Source organism: Bombus pascuorum, chromosome 1, assembly GCF_905332965.1.
Source record: "Bombus pascuorum chromosome 1, iyBomPasc1.1, whole genome shotgun sequence".
NCBI lineage: Eukaryota > Metazoa > Arthropoda > Insecta > Hymenoptera > Apidae > Bombus > Bombus pascuorum.
In genome coordinates, this window is record NC_083488.1 from 23,195,300 (window position 1) to 23,214,633 (window position 19,334).

At 37.7% G+C, this 19,334-nt stretch overlaps 1 protein-coding gene across 7 annotated transcripts in view; it reads left to right on the forward strand.

Annotated features, from left to right (window-relative positions):
• The window catches only part of LOC132908493 (zinc finger protein chinmo), a 72,327-nt gene that overhangs the window by 31,630 nt on the left and 21,363 nt on the right, over positions 1–19,334 (forward strand). For 6 of the 7 annotated variants that reach the window (XM_060962551.1, XM_060962558.1, XM_060962514.1 and 3 more), the window contains 4 exons: positions 6,539–6,759; positions 7,528–7,907; positions 8,672–8,919; positions 9,217–9,498. In XM_060962551.1, the coding sequence (XP_060818534.1) occupies positions 6,539–6,759; positions 7,528–7,907; positions 8,672–8,919; positions 9,217–9,498 (1,131 nt within the window). Of the gene's footprint in view, positions 1–3,641; positions 3,982–6,538; positions 6,760–7,527; positions 7,908–8,671; positions 8,920–9,216; positions 9,499–19,334 lie in introns of those variants that run through there. The other variant, XM_060962524.1, reaches the window with a different exon arrangement.

Here is a 19,334-nt window from a genome sequence, read left to right on the forward strand (position 1 = left end):
TCGCTCCGAATGAATGATTTACAAATTTATGCTGACTTAGGATATCTTATATTCATTCAGTAAGTACTTATTTTTAAACTAATTAATTTCAACCTGTCGTCACTGCTTTTGTTTCCATCTTTTATATATGGTTCCGCAGTAAATGAAATAATTTTTCGAACGCACATGTGAAGATCTACCGATCATAAAACTTTTGAGAATTCGGATTTGGCGATATATTTCAAATCTTTAGAATATCATTCCTTAAATTTTACATTCGATGCGTTTTCATTGCTCGAAAAATGTTAATATCATATAAAAAATAGCTGATTGACTTACACCACTATGATACTTAGCTCTTCGTATAAAACTACCGCATTGAGGATATTGATCACCCACATGGATCAAAATCTCTATATTCTCTGCTTATATCAAATAACAAAATAAATATCAAATAACAAAAATTCATGAAAAATCGTTACGTGTTATATATTCGCTAATACAAAGCATCCACATGCAGCCACGTGGGGTTGCACGGTATACGTGGTCGCGGCTGCCGATTTTTCGGTCGCGCGACGTAGTTTCAAAGCTCACGGCCATCCCCACCATCCGTTGATTTTCGCGCGCCCAATTCTTCGTTCCCTTTCGTGTATATTCGTGCCCCCTCCCCTGTAGCCGCGTGTATCGTCGCGATCGTGCAGCGAGCGGCGTGAGTACTTGGCTATAATAAGCGAAGGGAACATATGTAAACGCTGCGACCTTGGTCCCACGCGGCCATTGGCCGGAACCAAAGGAAGCCGACCGCCGTGATTGGCCGGTTTGCTCGAAACCAGACGCGATACCCGGTGCTCTGCATGTGTACGATCATACGCGTGTACCACGGAATCTGGCGGCAAAATTCAGACGCAGAGGGGAACTAGCTTCTGCGTTCTGCATTCGCGACCTTGTCAGGCCATTGACCGTCGTTTTCGTCCCTTGGCTCCTACCATTCTTTGTCGTTGTACAACCAGCAGCCTGTCGCGTTCCCAGCGAATCAACCTCTTTATCTTTTCGCTCGTCTTCCAATCGGACCACGAAATACCGCGTGTTACTCATGTTATGTATGTTATGTTGAGTAACGTGCACGCGATGCACGTGGCTCGGATGTTATCGATATACGGTTACGGTGAAAGAATTTCTTTTCGTTACTTTTTGGAATAGTTTTATAGATATATTTTATAGATGTACTGTATAGATATATTTATAGATAATTGTAGGCTTACAAGATTAACTTACCCCTTAGGTTTGTAAAAGCAATTACATAGAAGTCAAAGTGATTTCATCGAGGTAAATTGTTCGATTTCTGAAAGATCGAATGCTGAATATTTAAGCTGGTATTAAGAAATTTGTAACCAAATTGAGTTGGTTGGTTTGGTTTCTAAATAACCATGAATATTCATGTAAATGTGAAATGAGAGGTAATTGAATGGAAGACATATTTTTGTTCCAACTGTATGTAGTTTTGCTTCTCGATGAAGTAACATTAACGCTACGTAATTCCATGTATACTCGAGTAGCGACGCTTTCCAAGGTCGATTTCTCATTATTTTTAACTGTATCATTTGATTTTATCATTGTATTTCTGTCAATTGATTATTACGAAAAATAAGGAAACGAAACTTTTCTATACGTTCAGACATTAGATTCGTATCATTACATTTACACGTAATTTCTCTATATTTATCGCGCGTGTCAAACTGACGCAGGAGTCGAACTAGGGTTAATTCGTTTGATTTATGATTTCTACGAATCACGAGGTAGGACACACTTTAAATCGCCACACGATACTAACTAATCTCATACATTGTATTCTCCGCTACAACTTTATTTTTAACAAACTAACATTTTTTCAAAGTACACATAACTCGTACAGTTTCCAGATTGCTATCGTCAGTAGCATTTTTTAAATGTAACATATCTACGTGTTTGTATCGTAGATTCCATCGCGAAATGAACCAGAGGTTTGAACAAAATCCGTGTCATTTGCTATGAAACAGCAATGGTGACATTTAATTTATGGCGCTTCCGGGTTCTCCGTACAGTATGTTAGACGTGCACAGAGTAATAGAATTAAGGTGTGCGATGGTAGAGGGAACGATGACCATGGTAGGAAACAGAAAACCCTAGCCCATAAAACTTCTTAGCAGCTGGCCTTGAAGTATGAATAGATTGCCCGTGAAGAGTGCATTGCTCCGTTGCGTAACTGAGCGCGTGTTATTTGCAAGTTTCTTCTCGACGTGGAGCCTGTGGACGTAGTGAATTAATATCTCGTTCTTAAGCTAATGGGATTCGTTTAACATGATCCTACCACTGATTGTTTGGTTATAGCGAACAGTGATGTTCATTGGCTCGCTTCGAAGTTTCGATTTTCGTGTCATTATATAAACTGAATTTTAAAAATTTTATTCATTTCAAAATAGATATTTTTCTAATAAGTTGTCGGACTATAGTAGTAATGATGTAACGATGAAGTCACAATGAATATTCAATTTTATAAGAGACAAACGCCTTCCTGTTGAGAGCCTTGATTTAAAAAGCTCGAGAGACGGAAATCTCGAGTGAAATGGTTTATCCGTGTTGCAATGTATCTGATATTGCTATCGGATAATTCGAGATTAAAAATTTTACAGCAAATTTCGAGCGATAATGGTGTACCGATAGCGGTAAAATAACGGCATATAAACAATGCTCGCGTATCATTCGGTTTAGAAACTTACTCGTTCAACGACTGAGATCGTCATACAATCGTAAACTTACTGTTAAGATGCGTACTTGATTACATGTGTATTTGTTACATGTCTCGTTCTCTAAATACGATAAAGAGTATTTTATTCTAGATATTCTATACATTTTTAACATGTTTTTTACGTTCACATTTTTGAATATTTAAATTTTCCATTAACATATAAACATTCACATAGTATTTCGACAAAAAGTATACGTTGCATCGGCGTTTCTAAATAAGATAATAAGTATGTTTAAAAATAGATGACAAGTAACGTCCTGGACCTAAATTTTACTGAACCACGGTGTTTAATGTTTGTTATAGTAATATCTGAGTCATATACGCCAATAGTAATACATTTTTAAAAAAGATTGTATACTTTATTGAGCGCCAAAGTTATTCATTCCATGGCGTGTGAGTCAGCAGTGATCCACGATAGTTACAAAAGCTAGATGAACGAGAATATTCTTGTGTATCTTACCGAAGCAAGATAGGTCTAAAAGAAAGTAAAAGTGCAAACAATTCTTTCAATATGCTATTTATTTTTAATTTAACTAAAATACGAATTATCTTTATACAAAACAAATAGTAACCATTGACACAATATTAATTTTAGTATAGCGTTCAATTCTCTTGCACAATCCTTTCAAATCTGTTGAGAAACATCATAATTGAAGTCCTGTTTCTTCGACCTAATCGTATTTCCGTTCCTTTCTTCCCTCACAAAAACTATTCTTTTGATGCAAGATCGAACTTTCCAAAATTAAAAATCTGTTAAGTGAAAAAAGAAAGATCGCGATCGCAATAAAGTTGAACAAAAATTAAAAATACGCAATATACGTAGAAAGTACGTAAGATAGAGGCAAAAAAAAAAAAATAGAGAATAAAACAACTGTAACTCTTTAAAATGCACTACATCTCGAGAAAGAAGATATTATACGCGAAAAGAGTATTATCGTAGTATTGCGCCGTTCGTAGATCGTAGGAGTGTTGTGAGAGATTCCAAGCTGAAACACATCCGCGTCTTATTTTCGCTGCGTCGATCCACACAAAGGATGCGGGAATGCCAGGCACATGTTTCCGGGTCCTGGTTATGAGCCGCTGGCATAAGCTACGAACACGCTACGCAAAACGCCCACACACGCACACGCGACTCGGTCATTGGCCTCTGCACACCACACATCTAGGATATATATTTGGCTCGGATACCTGTAACGATACACAGCTTGCTATATTTGGTAGGTTGCAAATATTCAAATCTTTGGGTTTCTATACCTGATACAACACAGCCGATTATTCTACCTTCGGTAATCGTATTTAACAATATTTAACGGTATTATCACTATGATATTATTGGTTGAAGAAGAACGTTTATCGTTTTTATCATATAGAAAATGAAAGTATATTTCGATATCGAAGCTGATGAATTTTATCAAGAGATTCCTTTCATTCGTTCTTTTTCTTTCTTTATGCTGAAGGATCGTAATACTTTTTGTTGATCTATTCTTCCAAGATTTCTTAATATTTTTATTCCAATTTCTTATGAAACTTATTTCTTACAAAATATGCAATATATTTTTATTGCAAAATGTGTGAAAATATTAAGCGATGAAACTTAAATTTGAATACAACTGAATATGGTTGAACTTGTAGACTATAATTATCCTACAACCTAATTGAATGTTTATAACTTTCAGATTGTAGGATAATCCAGAATACACCAAATGTGGCAAATTTTTCAATAACGCTTTATTCCAAAATCACAGCATATATTCAGTTTTACGATTCCTATGATTTTAGTTTTTACGATGGTTAGTCATAAAAAAAGTAGAAACTAGTTAAGTGGAATTTAATAATAGTAGAATTTCGGTGTCATTTGCATACACGTGGAATGTAAGAAGCAGCTCTCGAAGGGGTTCCAAGTTTGTTCTTTTTTTCAACCAATCTTCGAATGTCAAGGAGTCTTAAAGAACTTGATACGCTTTAGTTAGGTGAACCATTCCGAAAGGCAGGTGGTTTCGGCCACCTGGCCGGCCGTTCTTGTGTCTTTTTTTCCTTCTTGATTTCCTTATTCCTAGGATATCGTGTTATTGCGTCTCCTCTCATCTTCCTCGGTTCCTGCATAATCATCCTTCTACAAAGTTTTCGAAGAGCTCGTCAGGTGCTCCTATCAAAGACTGAAACAGGGTTGTACAAGGCTAATCGTACATTATTAATTGTCTCTTTATTACGCTGTACACAATTTCATTCGTACTTCTGTTGCATAAAAATTGTAATTAAAACAAAAGCATATAGATACACGTATAGCATTTACGACGAATAAGGAATAATTTGAACGTTTCATATTAGTAGAATATTCAACTAGTTTTCAACAATAAGATTTCAGAATTTTACTAAGTTTTACTAGACCCTGTGAATTTCATATAACCGCTATACCATTTTCTGAAATAAATAAATTTCGTATCGATATTTCTATACCCAACACTTACTGTTTTTAGCCCAAAAAAATTTGAATTATTCTCTAACTCGTCCAAAAAATTCGTTTCTTTACTTTTCAATTAGTTTTAATATGATCTCAATCAACTTAACCAACCTTCCAGCGTAAGAAGTGAATTCATTGAAACTTACAAGGCATGTTGTTGGTTGAAAAGCGATAACGCATCGCATAACATCACGAAACTTTGATGTACCAAAAAAATTCTCAATTTCGTTCCTATTTCCTTCTCTGAATTCAAGATAGACCGTACCCTATCTGACCTAAACTAACGACAATCTGGAGGATGAAAATATATGTTCCTCACGGATTTGTCGTTACAACCTATGCGGCGCCATATTCGTTGAACGCGCACCGATATCGTATTACGCGCACGTTACACTTGCGCACGTGAATTGTAAATTACGGAAGATCGTGTCCAAGGATGACCTACATAACCAACGGGCTGCAAGAAAGGGCATCGGCGTCAAGCTGGCGCTGCCTCCTCGGCTCCTTTATGCTCGCTCGCGAAGGGAAACACAGAGCGAGAGGAAAAAAAGGGTTTGACAGTCATCACATCCTTTGCACGCCAAAATTCCCGCGGTCCTACGGCTCTGCTATGAAAACCGTGAGAAGAAAAAGAAGAGAATAGTACAGAATAGAAACACACGGCTAACGAAAATCGAATAGTTCTTGGAAAACGCGCGTAATTCAGTCCTATGCAAAGCAGTCGTCTTTTGTTGCTCACGCGGTATTATCTTACCAGATACGACGGTTATGTGGTTTAAATTATTGAAATTTAGAAATTGTATTAGTGCGTTTAAAAAATTGGTGCGGTGTAAATTGGAAATTTACGAAAATATGCTATGAATATTTAGAGTTTATTAATGGAGAATTATCCGAAACTGCCTGTAGAGTTCTGCCACTTTGGTTTACTATGTCGTTACTATATAGTTTCTAACATAGATGAATCTTAGATTTCAATAAATCTAAAAGTTTCAAGATCTTATTACGAGTAATCTTCTGATCTCGTGTAACGATAGCATGAAACATCGTCCGATACAAAATATATTTCATTTTTCATACTATACAGTTTTTTCCTAATCTAATTCTTTATGTAAAAATGTTTAAATCCAACACTTTTATGCAAGAGAGTCATTATCATCACATTGTTATTGAAACGAACGAACTTTCTAAAAGGAAGGTATCTTTAAACTTCGAAGTAGGTAGCTTATACGAATTTTCGAAGCACGCCACGTATCTCGAGTATAATATTACGAAGAAAGTTGTCTAACGAATCTGTATTGTTGCGTGTGTTTCAGGAGTAACGTTCAAGGCACACAGGTTAATCCTCGCAGCATGCAGCAAACACTTTCAAGAGCTCTTCGAAGGAATGCCTCCTTCTCCCGCGGGACTGATCGTTATTCTCGACGGGACGAGTGCCCACAATATGGCGTCCCTTCTCGAATTCATGTACCGTGGAGAGGTCCACGTGTCCCAGGAATCCCTCAGCTCTTTCCTCAAAGCAGCCGAATGCCTTCAAGTATGCGACTTATTTCATCTCTTTTGAAATAACTGCCCTAAATAGCAGTCATGTGTTTGAAACGCGAACGCGCACCTTACATACTTTCGGGGACCGTCTTTTTATTTTTGGCCGCGATTAATGGCCAAGAGTTCCTGTTTTCGAAGCGAGAACACGAAGCTAGACTATGTCGATTTTCGTTGGAGCAGTTTGGTACATTATGATATCAATATATTATCGTCGATTATAACATCGTTCGAGATATTTCTTGTAAAAATATCTTTGTTCTATGATAATATGTACAACTGTTTTCCGTTTCTATTATTTTGAGATGTTAAATTTTCTTACCGAAAGATTTGTAAGTTGCTAGAATCATCCTACAACTTTATCTTTTACTTCGATCGTGATGTTCTACTGTAGTTTAATTATTGCTCATCGAAAACTTCAAAGCGATTGATAGGCTGTCTACATTTTTTATAGCGCATAAAAGAAAACGGTATCTTTACAGAGAAGGACGGTTATACCTCGTTTCTAACTTAAACTCCTAGTTTATACCTTATAGTTGAGCTTTTAACGATGACAAAAATTGAATTCAGAAAACTGGGATAAATGGCCACATGTATGCAGAACACATGTACGATTTTACCTGTGGCTAGATCAATTACCGACCTTGTTTAATCTCTTTTGTCCAAAATCGTAAATTCTAATCTCTAACTGATTTTACAACCTTGCTACATCGCATCTGTCTACCGTAAAATCGTTAAATCGTCAATCTTGTTGAAATTATAGGTAAAGGGTCTGTCTATCGAGCACGAGAAATTGGCAGTAGCGCAGAGGCACGCCGCGGAGAACAATAGCTCATCGACGGATGCCGGGGATGGCGGAGGTGGTAGCAATGGCGGTGGTAGCAGCGGTAGCGGTGACAACGGAAGCGGGAACGTGAGCGGAAGCGTCAGTGGAAATGGTAATGCAGCTGGTGGTGCCAGCGGCGTCGGTGGAGGAGTTGGCGAAGTGAGCGACATGAGCGAAGCGGGTGAAGCAACCATGGTGAGAAACACCATGAAGAGGACCCCCACACCGGTACCTTCGCCCGCCCCTGCTTACACCGTGCCCAGCCTCTATTCCACTGCCTCTCACTATTACGAAAGTCCGCCGAAAAGGCTGATGAGGTAAGCCCTTTTACCGTACCGCGAAGGACTCGCGCGCATGAAATTTTCAAACGGACTGCCATGACCTTTCTACCACGTCTAACGACTAAGATATCGAGAATCATGCCTCGCATTTCATTGTATCTGCGATTAATCGCCGTGTCGTACGGCTTACTCTTTGATGAAATGTAATAGATAGTCATTATGTCGAAGAATGTATGGATGTACTTACATTAGACACGTTATGAAAGAATTGTTGGATTAGGTGTTAGGTAACCCGCAGCATGGTTTAGGATGTTTCGATGTAGCTTTTTCCAAAGTGCCTATTTTGTTAGATTTCTTTGAGCTACTACAAATATGTATCGTTTGACTCGTTAATGAAATTAACTCGTAACTGGAATCGTTAATCTTGTTTAGGTTATGAAAGCTCCTATATTCTCGTTTTCTACGTATCTTTTCATTTCTGTGTCAACGATAAACTATATCACATATCACGCGTAAGAACTGGAATCAGCTAAACTGAAATGGACTGTAAATTTCATAATTATAGAAGCTTATAAGCTTAGAAAATATTAAATAGCGAAAGGAAAATTATATTTTTCTAAAAATGAAGTTTGCTTATTTTTCCAGTTGGATAAATTCTTCTTTAAAGTCTGTAAGATATGGAAAATGATTATCGAGGGATCAAAGTCTGATATAATTCGTCGCTATAGATCGCCTAAACTTTGTGAAATTGTTAAGCATACTTTCACACGATATCGAACGTTTTTTGGGGATATTTTTAGATCGCCCAGCGACGTCGATACCTTGGGAAGGGCGAGTGTGTTGCGCGATGGCACTGCCTTCCGGCCCGCATCAGCGCCACATCCGCTTCTCCTGGAGAACCACTTCTATCAGCCGTTCATCTACCCTTCAGAAACTCCCGCACATCCCCACACCGCACCTCATACACCGACAGAATTGGAACAAGAATTGGAACGAGCGAGGTCCGAGGAACGTAGCAATTGCGATCTCAAGGAAAGCGTAGCCGAAGGTTGGCCATTTTTTAAATAATTCATCTATCTATGTGTATTTCCATACGCATACAAAATTTTTATTTCGATTTTTGTCTATATTCTGTCTCGTTTCACAAATATAATATAATACAATATTATAGTAATATAATAAATAATATAACGATATTAGAATGTAATATAAATTAGATTGAGAAAAGTTTTTAGGTATTGAGAATTCAAAAATTATTTTGTTATAATCGATCATGTTCCTTATTTTATTGTATAATTTACGTGTTTATAAAACTTTAACAAATTGTTTGGTCTCGTGTACGTAGATCTTCGAATAAAGCAAGAACCAGTGGCGATGACCGATCGGGAAAGGGCAGAAAAATTGGCAGAAAGATTGTCAGGCGAAGTTTATTCCGGGGGAAGGGGGTTCGATAGTGGTCATTACGGTTCAAATTCGGACCACATTCAACATGGGGGACAAGTTGGCCACGCCATAGTTCCCCTGCCGCCCGCTCATCCGCCGACTCCTGATCTCAGTCCTGCACCCACCACTCCTGCTATGTGGAATACGAAAATTAACAAGGCTGGTACTGTCTCCACTCCCGATGGTGAGTCTGAGCTTATTCATTCCTTAGTCTTGATATAATCAGAACATTTTGTGCAAAACTCAAGCAGAAAATGAAATACAAGAGTACATCGACGAATAGATACTTTAAACAGATAAAAATAGAAATGGTTATAATAATTAATTAGAAAATAATTACATCTGCAAATACGATTATTAGTTAATAATACTTTAATAATTAGTTAATAATGCTTGAAATTAAAGATTCTCGCGGAAAGAATATGCCAGTGTAGACTCTGAACAGCGGATCGTGTGTAACAGTTTGAGTTATTGTTTCGAGCATCGTCGACTACAGAAGTTTACCAAACTTTACGTAAACGTACCACGTGGCTTTCGATTCACAACCAGCGCGAATAACACTCTTGTGTAAACGATTACGCGAACCTGTTTCGTATAAGAATATTTTTTCCAAAAGCAAAGACCTCATTCAGCTAAGGAGGAATGTACAGAGTTGTAAAATATATCGAGCCAACCGACGATACACGTAATTAAATGTACATAATTAAAAAGAGAATAAATAGGATCGAAATCTTACTTTAAATATTTTCAGCTCGAATATTATAAGTTTTATATCATATGTCGTGGTATGTGTCTGTATCGTATTAGAATTTCTAACTCCACGTTGATGTGCTAAGGGTTAACGAAGGCGAAACCTTCTATCTGGGCCAATGCGTTGCCAGAAGGCAAGGCCTTTCAAATCTAATGTTACAAAATGCACGGTTAATCGTTGCATCATCAGTTGCACGTGGAGCTTTCTTGATGTTGCAACTCGCGCCTCTCGTCGCCCCCTTCCAATACCATACTTCGTCTCTCACGAGGCGATTTGAACGATGGTTTGAGTAGTAAAACGAACAAAGATGCTATCTCGGAGCATCCTTGAAATCGAAATTCTCAGATTTATGAATTTATTAGATTGTACTAAAAAACATCTTCGTACATGAAATACCTGTTCTTAAGTATCGCAAAAATAAATGAAAGATTGTTCAAACGATACCTCAAACGAAAGTAAAGTAAACCGAAGGAAGTATCATTCTCATCAGCATCTCGAATAATCACACTTCGTTCTTTACACCCACTGACCAAAATCTCCCAGAAATTCATAACGAAAACCGATTTTTTAATAACATCCCGAATGCTTTGAAAAGAACGAAAGAGCCTTTAGAGTTGCGAAGGCTCTGCTCGATCGAACCTTCTCGCGTGAACCCCCGGTCGCTGGCTGGAAGGCTGAAAAATTATTTTCAGAAACTCGACAGTCGAGTCGCTCTTAAATGTCACCGCGACGTCAGCGTGGTGCTGTCGCGATGTCGTATCGACGTCGGCCCTCGGCGCAACAGCGATACCACATCATCGTCCTCGAAAATTTCGCTCCCTCGCTCCCTTCCACTCTCTTTCTCGCTTGGCCAGTAGTATTTTTTACCTCGGAGATGATCTTCCGCTGGACGGTGGGGTCTAACGCGCAAAAAGAGAGCAACGACAACATCAGCGACGACGAGAACCGTCGTTAGGCAGGATTTACGTATGCCGATGGACGCCCACCCGGCTGACGGAACATATTCTACCTTAGAACGAGACCGGTTGCCTCGCCTTCACGGTGTGAACAAAGTGTACAAAGAGGATGCAGGCGACGGTGCAGCCACTGGGAACATCTTTTGCTCCGGCGAGCAAATCACCAGGCGTATGACGCCACGACACGACACGGCCAACGTAAAACGGGTAGAGTCGTTTAGTAGATCGTGTAGGGTGGCTCGCAACCCTACACGTACGTACGATCACTATGATCGACGCCGGAGGTCCAGGATCGTTCGATTTCGCGGATCACGCTTTAACCATTTTTAATCGCTGTTAGATGAGCGAACAGGCCGCGACGGTAAAGAAAGAAGCGAACCGTCAACTAATGCAACGGTTATTGACATTAACCGTGCTCGAGCAAGCCGCGCTTTCCTCTCACGAGAAAAGAAGACGAGGAGAAAGGGATCGAGCTCGTTCAGCTGTGTCTACGGAAGAGGAAAAGAGCAAGGAAGGAGTCGAGGAGCGAAAAGAGAAAGGCCTTTTTCGTCCGCTTTCTGACCGTTTCGTAACGCGAATAGACTTTAGAGCGTCGATTAGACGTTGGGTGGAATTGTCGCGGCACCAACCAGCAAAATGAGCGGAACCGTGGGGAACGAAACGGTTATGGGATTGTTGAGACATTCTATTAAATGTACAGTTATGCTAGCTTTAACTTCGTCGTTAGATGTTAGCTTTTTGTTAGAGGTTCTTGGTACTTTCTCTCTTTCTTTATCCTTATCATTCATATGTACGATTCGTTGCGTTTCAAGATTTTACGAGATTTCTACGATGGAGCGTAAAATACGGTTTGAATACGGTGTTTTCTTATGAATTTATGTAGCCTTTTCTTTCTGCCTTATTTTTTTGTGGTAAAATTTGATGCTTGATCGATAATTTCAGGGTTTTCTAAAACATGCGTGACTGTAATTACGTCATTGCTCGGTTCTTTCTTCTAAGAACATGTTGACTTTCTCTCATCGTTCTCGGCCATTCTATTATACTCTCGGCGTCCTTCTTTCGCGCGTCCTTCTTTCCAGGCCATGGACCATCTAATTTCGGTGTCATTTCGATCTTTTGCCGAGAATTGAAGGAACCATTAGAACCATTAGTAAGTTTGGGTATCAGCCACATTTATTTATCCACCAATCGAAAGGTTGAGCAGTTAATTCGCTTACGACGTTCTTAGTTTTGTTACATATTTGCCAAATGTATCTTTTCTTCCTTAAATATTCTTTACGTACTTTGAAATTAAAAGCGTTAAAATTTCGAGAAAATATTATAAAGGCAAGAAATAAAGAAATGATTTCTTACGAAATAATATTACTCTTTAAATTATTGCACAATCTGTACATCGAAAAATAATCTTTCTATTCGTACCTTGACATAATCGCAAACTTTACCCAGGAGCAAATATGAAAAGACGTCTCTTCACGCCAAGACCTCTTTCGTCATTCGAATTATCATCATATTTCGTTACAACACGAAAGTTCCGTGTTCAAAAGGACAGTGCGCGTCGCGACGCTGAATTATAGATGAACAGGATAGAAACCGTTGCCGCGTCTGTTCGAATCGATGCACCGCGACCGCATCTACTTCGTCTGTCTTCTTCGCGCTGTTCCATTCTACTTACTCTACCTTCAGTTGACTGCAATTTCGTGCACGTGCCTCGTAAAACTTTCATCTAGATGTGCACGCGCGCAACCACGCCAGAAATTTCCCAGTACACGAACACCATGCGCCTTTTTGAAACATTAATTCCTCGTTTCCGACTATTAATTCCGTATGCGGAAACGCCGCGACGTCTGCACGCCGCTTTCGTGCTCGTCCAATCATGGGAATCACTTCGCGAAACTGTCCTTTGTCGGTGTATCTAGTTTTGTGTACGGTTCCCCTTTAATAATTTAAATAATTTTCGTAATTATCGTGCGGAGGAGGTTCGACGAAATTAAATATTCTGTTTTAAAGGGGATTTCCAAAATGAAGAATTTAGGGAACACGATCTGCCTGCACCTGGTACTATTTGAATATTTATATTTACTAATATTGCCCTTTTAGAATTTTTATTTTCATTTTCTATTGATGAAAGAAGTTTAACGATTATTGTTTATTGATCCAGCAGCGTGGCAAAGAATAATTTGTATTTAGCAATGATTCGTATTTAGTGATTTTATAAATGAAGAAAATTGATGTTATGCGGTTGAAGATTTATTACCTATTCATTGAAATTTCACATTCTCCCCTGTTAAATATCTATGACGATATCATAAAATATAATAACTGAAAGTATTTTGACAGTGATTTGTATCATATAAAAATTAATAAAATCAAATCTCTAATGTGAATTTTAATTCAAAATTCTAATATTCAAATCCAGATAAAATATATTATTTCGGCAGATTATAATATCTTAAAATTCGATAAAAAATCATATTCTCAATTTGAATATGTCCAAATTATGTGTATTATGTCATGAAAAAAATATCAAAGTTCATCATATTACGTTGCTCATTATACACACTTTCTAGAATTTAAAATAAAAATATAACTGTACCACGAGTCTAACTCGTGTTTCTCATATCCAAGTCATTATTAAGTACCATAGGTGTGACTAGAGGTAAAGAGGTTAAGAAAATGTGAGTTTCTAAATCATATTTTACGAGTCGTTAGCGTTCATTTGGGCTTGTTATTTCTTTAAGTTCACGAGGATTTTCGTCGGTGTTTGATGTATCACGCGTAAATATGCTCGAATCGGGTTTAAGAATACCTAACGTCAGCCGATTTAGGCCACGGGTTCTTAGAAACGATTAGTCCTTCTCGGTTCTCGCAACGCGCGAGCCTCGAATCCGGGTTTAACCTCCAACCGCTGAGAATCATTGCACAATGCAGCAACACCGCGAAATCATTCCTTGACCCATGGTATCTTAAGGATTGGTTGAGCTAACGATATTCTATTGTTAGATGAAATTTTATGCAACCCTCTGTGATTTGATATTCATATCATATATTATTATTCATGGTTAGTAATGGAGAAATAGCGAAGAGTAGTTCATAGAATATCGAATTAATTAAGCACTACTTATTGAAATAACTTTATCTATGAAGAATATCTTTAATTCCGTATTGGTGTAAATTAAGTGCTCAGTAAAGTACTACTTATATATTACTTTCTTCAGATTAGTTTGGATTTATATTGTTTATAATTTCTGAATTTTTTTCTCTCTTTGGAGCATAAGAAAATGTTATCATATCAAATTGCAGTTTCCTCGGCTTAATTCGGCAAATTTTTCCCAGTATTTTAAAGGCACAATTACGGAGTAATTAGAGAATTATTTCGAATATATATAGTTATTTATTCGAATTTGTTCTGAATTTATCAGAAATCTGTTCATCGCAATAATATAAAACTTATTATCATTATCATTCATAACGTAAAATCGAAACTATTTAGGTTACGAAAGTAGCTTCTAATGCAACTACGAAGTATATAATTACACAACATCAAGCCGTTGAGCGAAGTTTCTAGCCTACTTGTTCAACGAAGAGTAAAATGGAATTGCCAACTTATTTACGTGTAGATCACGTGATTGATTCAAACCGAATGTCACGAATCAGAAGTAACAAAATTAAAACACACTTGATAATCGTATCTCCATGAAGTAATCCTGTATTTTTTGCAAAGATACGAGGGAAAAATGCGTGGAAGATAGAACGTAAGAGACTTTGAATGAATTATGGGTATAGACCGTTGAATGTTTTTTTAGGAGAGGATGCGAAAGGCTGGTTCCTATGTGTGTCATGGCCAAAGCGGCCCTGGTGTGTTTTAGAAACTGTTAGAAAAGTTTGGTTGACTCTCGGTTCCCGTGCTGCAAATTATCGTTAGACGAGAGAAGATTTGTTTGACCCACGTTTCATAACTTCCTGGAACTGTTGAATCTTTTGCAGATTCCTGAAACTTTCCGCTTTAATTCGATATTCTGTATCCTTAATATCACAAAGAAATTCCCTCTTTGATTACATTTGTTCAACTGTAATGGACATTTAAAATTAAAAAATTAATTCAGGAATTAATTGCTATTTACGATCTATTCTATATTTATATTTATATTATTCTATATTTATGCTTTTCTTCTCTCTTTCTTTCTTCTAATCTTTTTCTATTCTTGAATGTATCGCCTGTCACATTGAATTAAAATGTGAACGTTGATTTTGTCAGAAGTACGACTGAAATCCGACATGACAGATATTCCCAGAACTTGTATTGATCGACAGAACGTGGAGGAGAATCGTAGTAACTCGAATTAGAGTGTATCCTTAGCTCGAAATAATTGAATTGGCTCGTAGTTGCACAAAATCGCTATCTATTTTTCTAGAAACGATCGAAAATGTCAAAAACGCGACTATTACACGAACATTCACGCATGTTAGTTAGCAGACGCGTTGTATCATTATTATTCAATGAATGAATCTTCCATTGAATTAAATTTTTGTTACGAGAACGTACGAAGTATCAATCCTTTGCATTTCAATTCATTTACTCGTTGCATACATAAAGCAAAAAAAAAAAAAAGCTACGCCATAATCTAGAACTGTTGCAGACAAATATTACATTTATCTTATATTCTGATAACATCTTCTTCGATCGATACCCGAAACGTATCGAAACAAAACCAAAATAAAAAACTTAAGATTTTGCAGTACTTCCTAAATGCTCTTCAACGATTCCTTCCTCGAAACATCAAATAATTTGCTTTATCAAATATATTTTTCTTCAAAATCTTCAACATTTAAAAAATGATGAAAAATAAACGAAAATAACATACCATATCGATCGAAAGTAAGAACCTATATCTGGACCAATACCAAAACCGAATGAACTTGAGCCAAGTGAATCAACGATCGAGCTGCAAACAAGACACGTGTACTATCAGAATCGCGCAGATTGCAGTGATTGCACGACTAGCTATCATACTTTAAGATCAGTTTAGTGGTGCTGGCTATCACCCGATTGGTCAGTGATAACACGTAATCTTTCAGATGGCCATTTTTAAGCAACCATTGAGAGCAAGCACGTTGCAAATCACCGAACGTCTCTGCTTCTTTCTTTTTCTTTTTTATTCATTCTCATTCCGTTTTTTATTTTATTCGTGCGTGTAATCGTGGTGCACATATTGTATGGACACACGCACCGCCACTCACGCAACACGCTCGCACAATTCACCATTAGACGTTGCTGATAGGGTGGTAAGCGGGTGTCGTGCAATTCCGAAATTCGGGTCACGAAATATTTCATGATAACGCCATCAGAGGGCCTGTCGCACGAACTAGTCTGATAAACGAGGTATATCTGACAAAAACGACACGCAAATTTACGCGTTCCCTTTGTCCAATTGGATGGCTGTACTACTAATGTGCATATCTCAGGGGAACGTTGAGTTATTGGTATTTAGATCGAAGCTGAGATTTTTAGACGTGTGATTTTAGATGAAACGAAGGTAAAAAGAAGTCGATGATGATTTATGCGTATGATCGTAACAGTATTGATTAGAATGTAGTTTTCTTGAGTTGATAGTATGAAGAGTGTAATTAGTGTTATATCGGTGTTATTGAAACGCTGATTAGATAGATATCATAAATGTTAGTTGAAGTAATATTGTATAGTAGAAAAGCGTTCAAGATTAAAGTATAGATGTAACATATAATTGGTTAGTTCTTTGAAGACTTCTTTGTATTTATACGTATTATATGTTAATCCGGAAAATCATTTTTAGTTTCACATACATCAATGAAACAAATGGAATCTATGAATTAAAGGTACTCGATCTACATGTAACTAAAGAGTTCTATATACATGAATATTATATATATATTTCTCATTTTCAAAGTCGAGTAGTAATTATTTTTTATTAAAGCATATCTCAAATATCCTAAAATTACACTGTATATCGCTAAATAATCACCCTGACCTCTACAGATATTAATTTATATTATTGCGATATAGATACCAATATAAGTAAAATACATAATTATCTTAATAGAAATATCAAATATCCGTTTAAAAAATTTTATTGCGTTCGTAAGCTTAGAAATACCATCGGGACTTAGATAAATCCGAGCCTCAATATTCGTCTTCGCATAAGAAAACGTTTACTCCAGCAAATCCATGATTCTACAAGGAACAGCTTTAATTTTTGTCATTCGCCAGCTAAGACGACTATGATAAAACGAGGACGGTATGTCCCGACCCTTCTGCAAGCTTTATTACTATGCTTCTCGGTCTGACAAGTAGAAATAAAACAACGGACTGCCGCGCTAGCCTGGCGCTACCCTCCTACGCACAATGAGTAACCCTATCTTCGCTGGAATATCCTCAACCCTTATTCCCATCCATTCCTCCTGTACTGCTTTGCTGCCCTCCCTCAATGTCATTTCCCTTCCTGTATCTATCTCTTTTACACGTTCTTCTTCGTTCCTGACCCACGATATCTACCTACGTGCAGATGAACGCGCAGTGATATCAGTCGCACCGCCGACGAAATTTCGACAAGATTTTAATAGAGCTTAGAAAAATCTTTAACAAAATTTCTTAATAATTTCAATTTGTGGGTGTTGATGTTAATTGATTTTATCGTTGGTATAATTAATATTATTTTGGCGAGTTAGAAAATCTTTGCTCTTTAATTTTTGAAAATTCGAACTTGTTTCTGATATGATCGAAAATGGTTGAATAATGCAAGGATTAAAAGTTTCCAGGAACCTGAACATCGACGCAAATGTTAAACGATAACTACAATTAAATCGTTATTTTCAGTACTGGCATATATTTGTATAATCCCAGCTGCTATTTTCAAAGTTCCCTCTCTTATGCAAATTTCCAACTTCCAAAGTAAGAAATTATTTCTCATATTTCCAGCCAAAACCCTAATATTTCCATAAACTACTTCCTACTCCTTAGATATTCCAACTTCCCCTACAAATTTTACCAATGGTCCAATAAAACCTACCAAATATAATTCAGTGAAAAGTCATTCATCAAACCATACAATATAAATCTGAAAATAATAAAACACAAGTAGTTCGTGTCTGCCCTCGCCTCGATCGCATCGTGTGTTGGAAAAACCGTACGTTGCGCTTCCGCGCAACGTGCGCCAGTTATATGCGTGCGGCATTGCGTGAACTTCGGCTGATGGCCGCTAGATAGCGGCGGCTACTCGCGCACGCCACGCTCGTATATTTTTGGGCCGCGTAGTGGGGGTAGACCTGGTGGAATTGGGCGACAGCCAGGCGTGGGTGCAAATTTACTGCAGCGCTTGCGATTCCGCAATGTCGGTCGAATTCGACGTATTTCATGCGACCGGCCGCTAGGCTCGTAGATTGAGCGAGAGGGAGAGGGAGAGATACACGAGCAGCTCGAAAATTATCTGTAACAGAATGCCGCGTTATCGGTTCTCGTTCTGCGAGGGATCCAAAGCAACTCATTAATTACATAGTATGTAATTCGCGCCGAGTTCGATAATCAAAAACCAACGCGATTTCGTTCTCGATTCCCGGACGATATATCAACGTTGTTATTATGATTTGTGCTCGTCGCCGGGTTTATCCTGCCTCCTTTTCTCATCGTAGGCTTCTTTCTATTTTTACTTTTATCGTTTGCCGTGTTTACAGTGTCACTAAGTTGCCGTTTTCTTCTTTTTCACCTTTACAGCGGCCGATGATTAATTTTGGTGTCTGGATGGCTTCTCCTGTTATACGTAGACGATTTCGGTTGCGGAACGAGTCAATTTTCCATTGCATATTTTTAGCGAGCTTTGGTTTAAGGACGCATTTAACTCGAATGGGTTTCATTTGTTTGTTCTGGAAGGGAATTATTCCGTAAGGAGACAGATTGAATTATGTGTAAGATCGCGCTATCGGTCTTCGAATCTATGCTCTCCAGGAAGCAGAGTGAACCTGTAATTTTGACTCGTTCCGCAAAAATTTCAGTGAGTATCTGATTCATAAAATAACTGGGCATTACCGAAACGAACTTTTGCTAGGTCCTTGTTGGAATATAATTTGATTTACTGTCCCTGTTATTTATATTAATGGTTATTTGCATCAAGTCAAAGATTCAGGAACTATCCATGATTATATAAGTTTCTTTCAAATTGTCTACATACATAACAAGATGTATAGAATTATTGCATATACAAAAAATTTGCAAAATACATCTAATTTTTCAAATATCATCTATAACTCAACTGAAACTACACATTCAAATTATTATCAATCTGT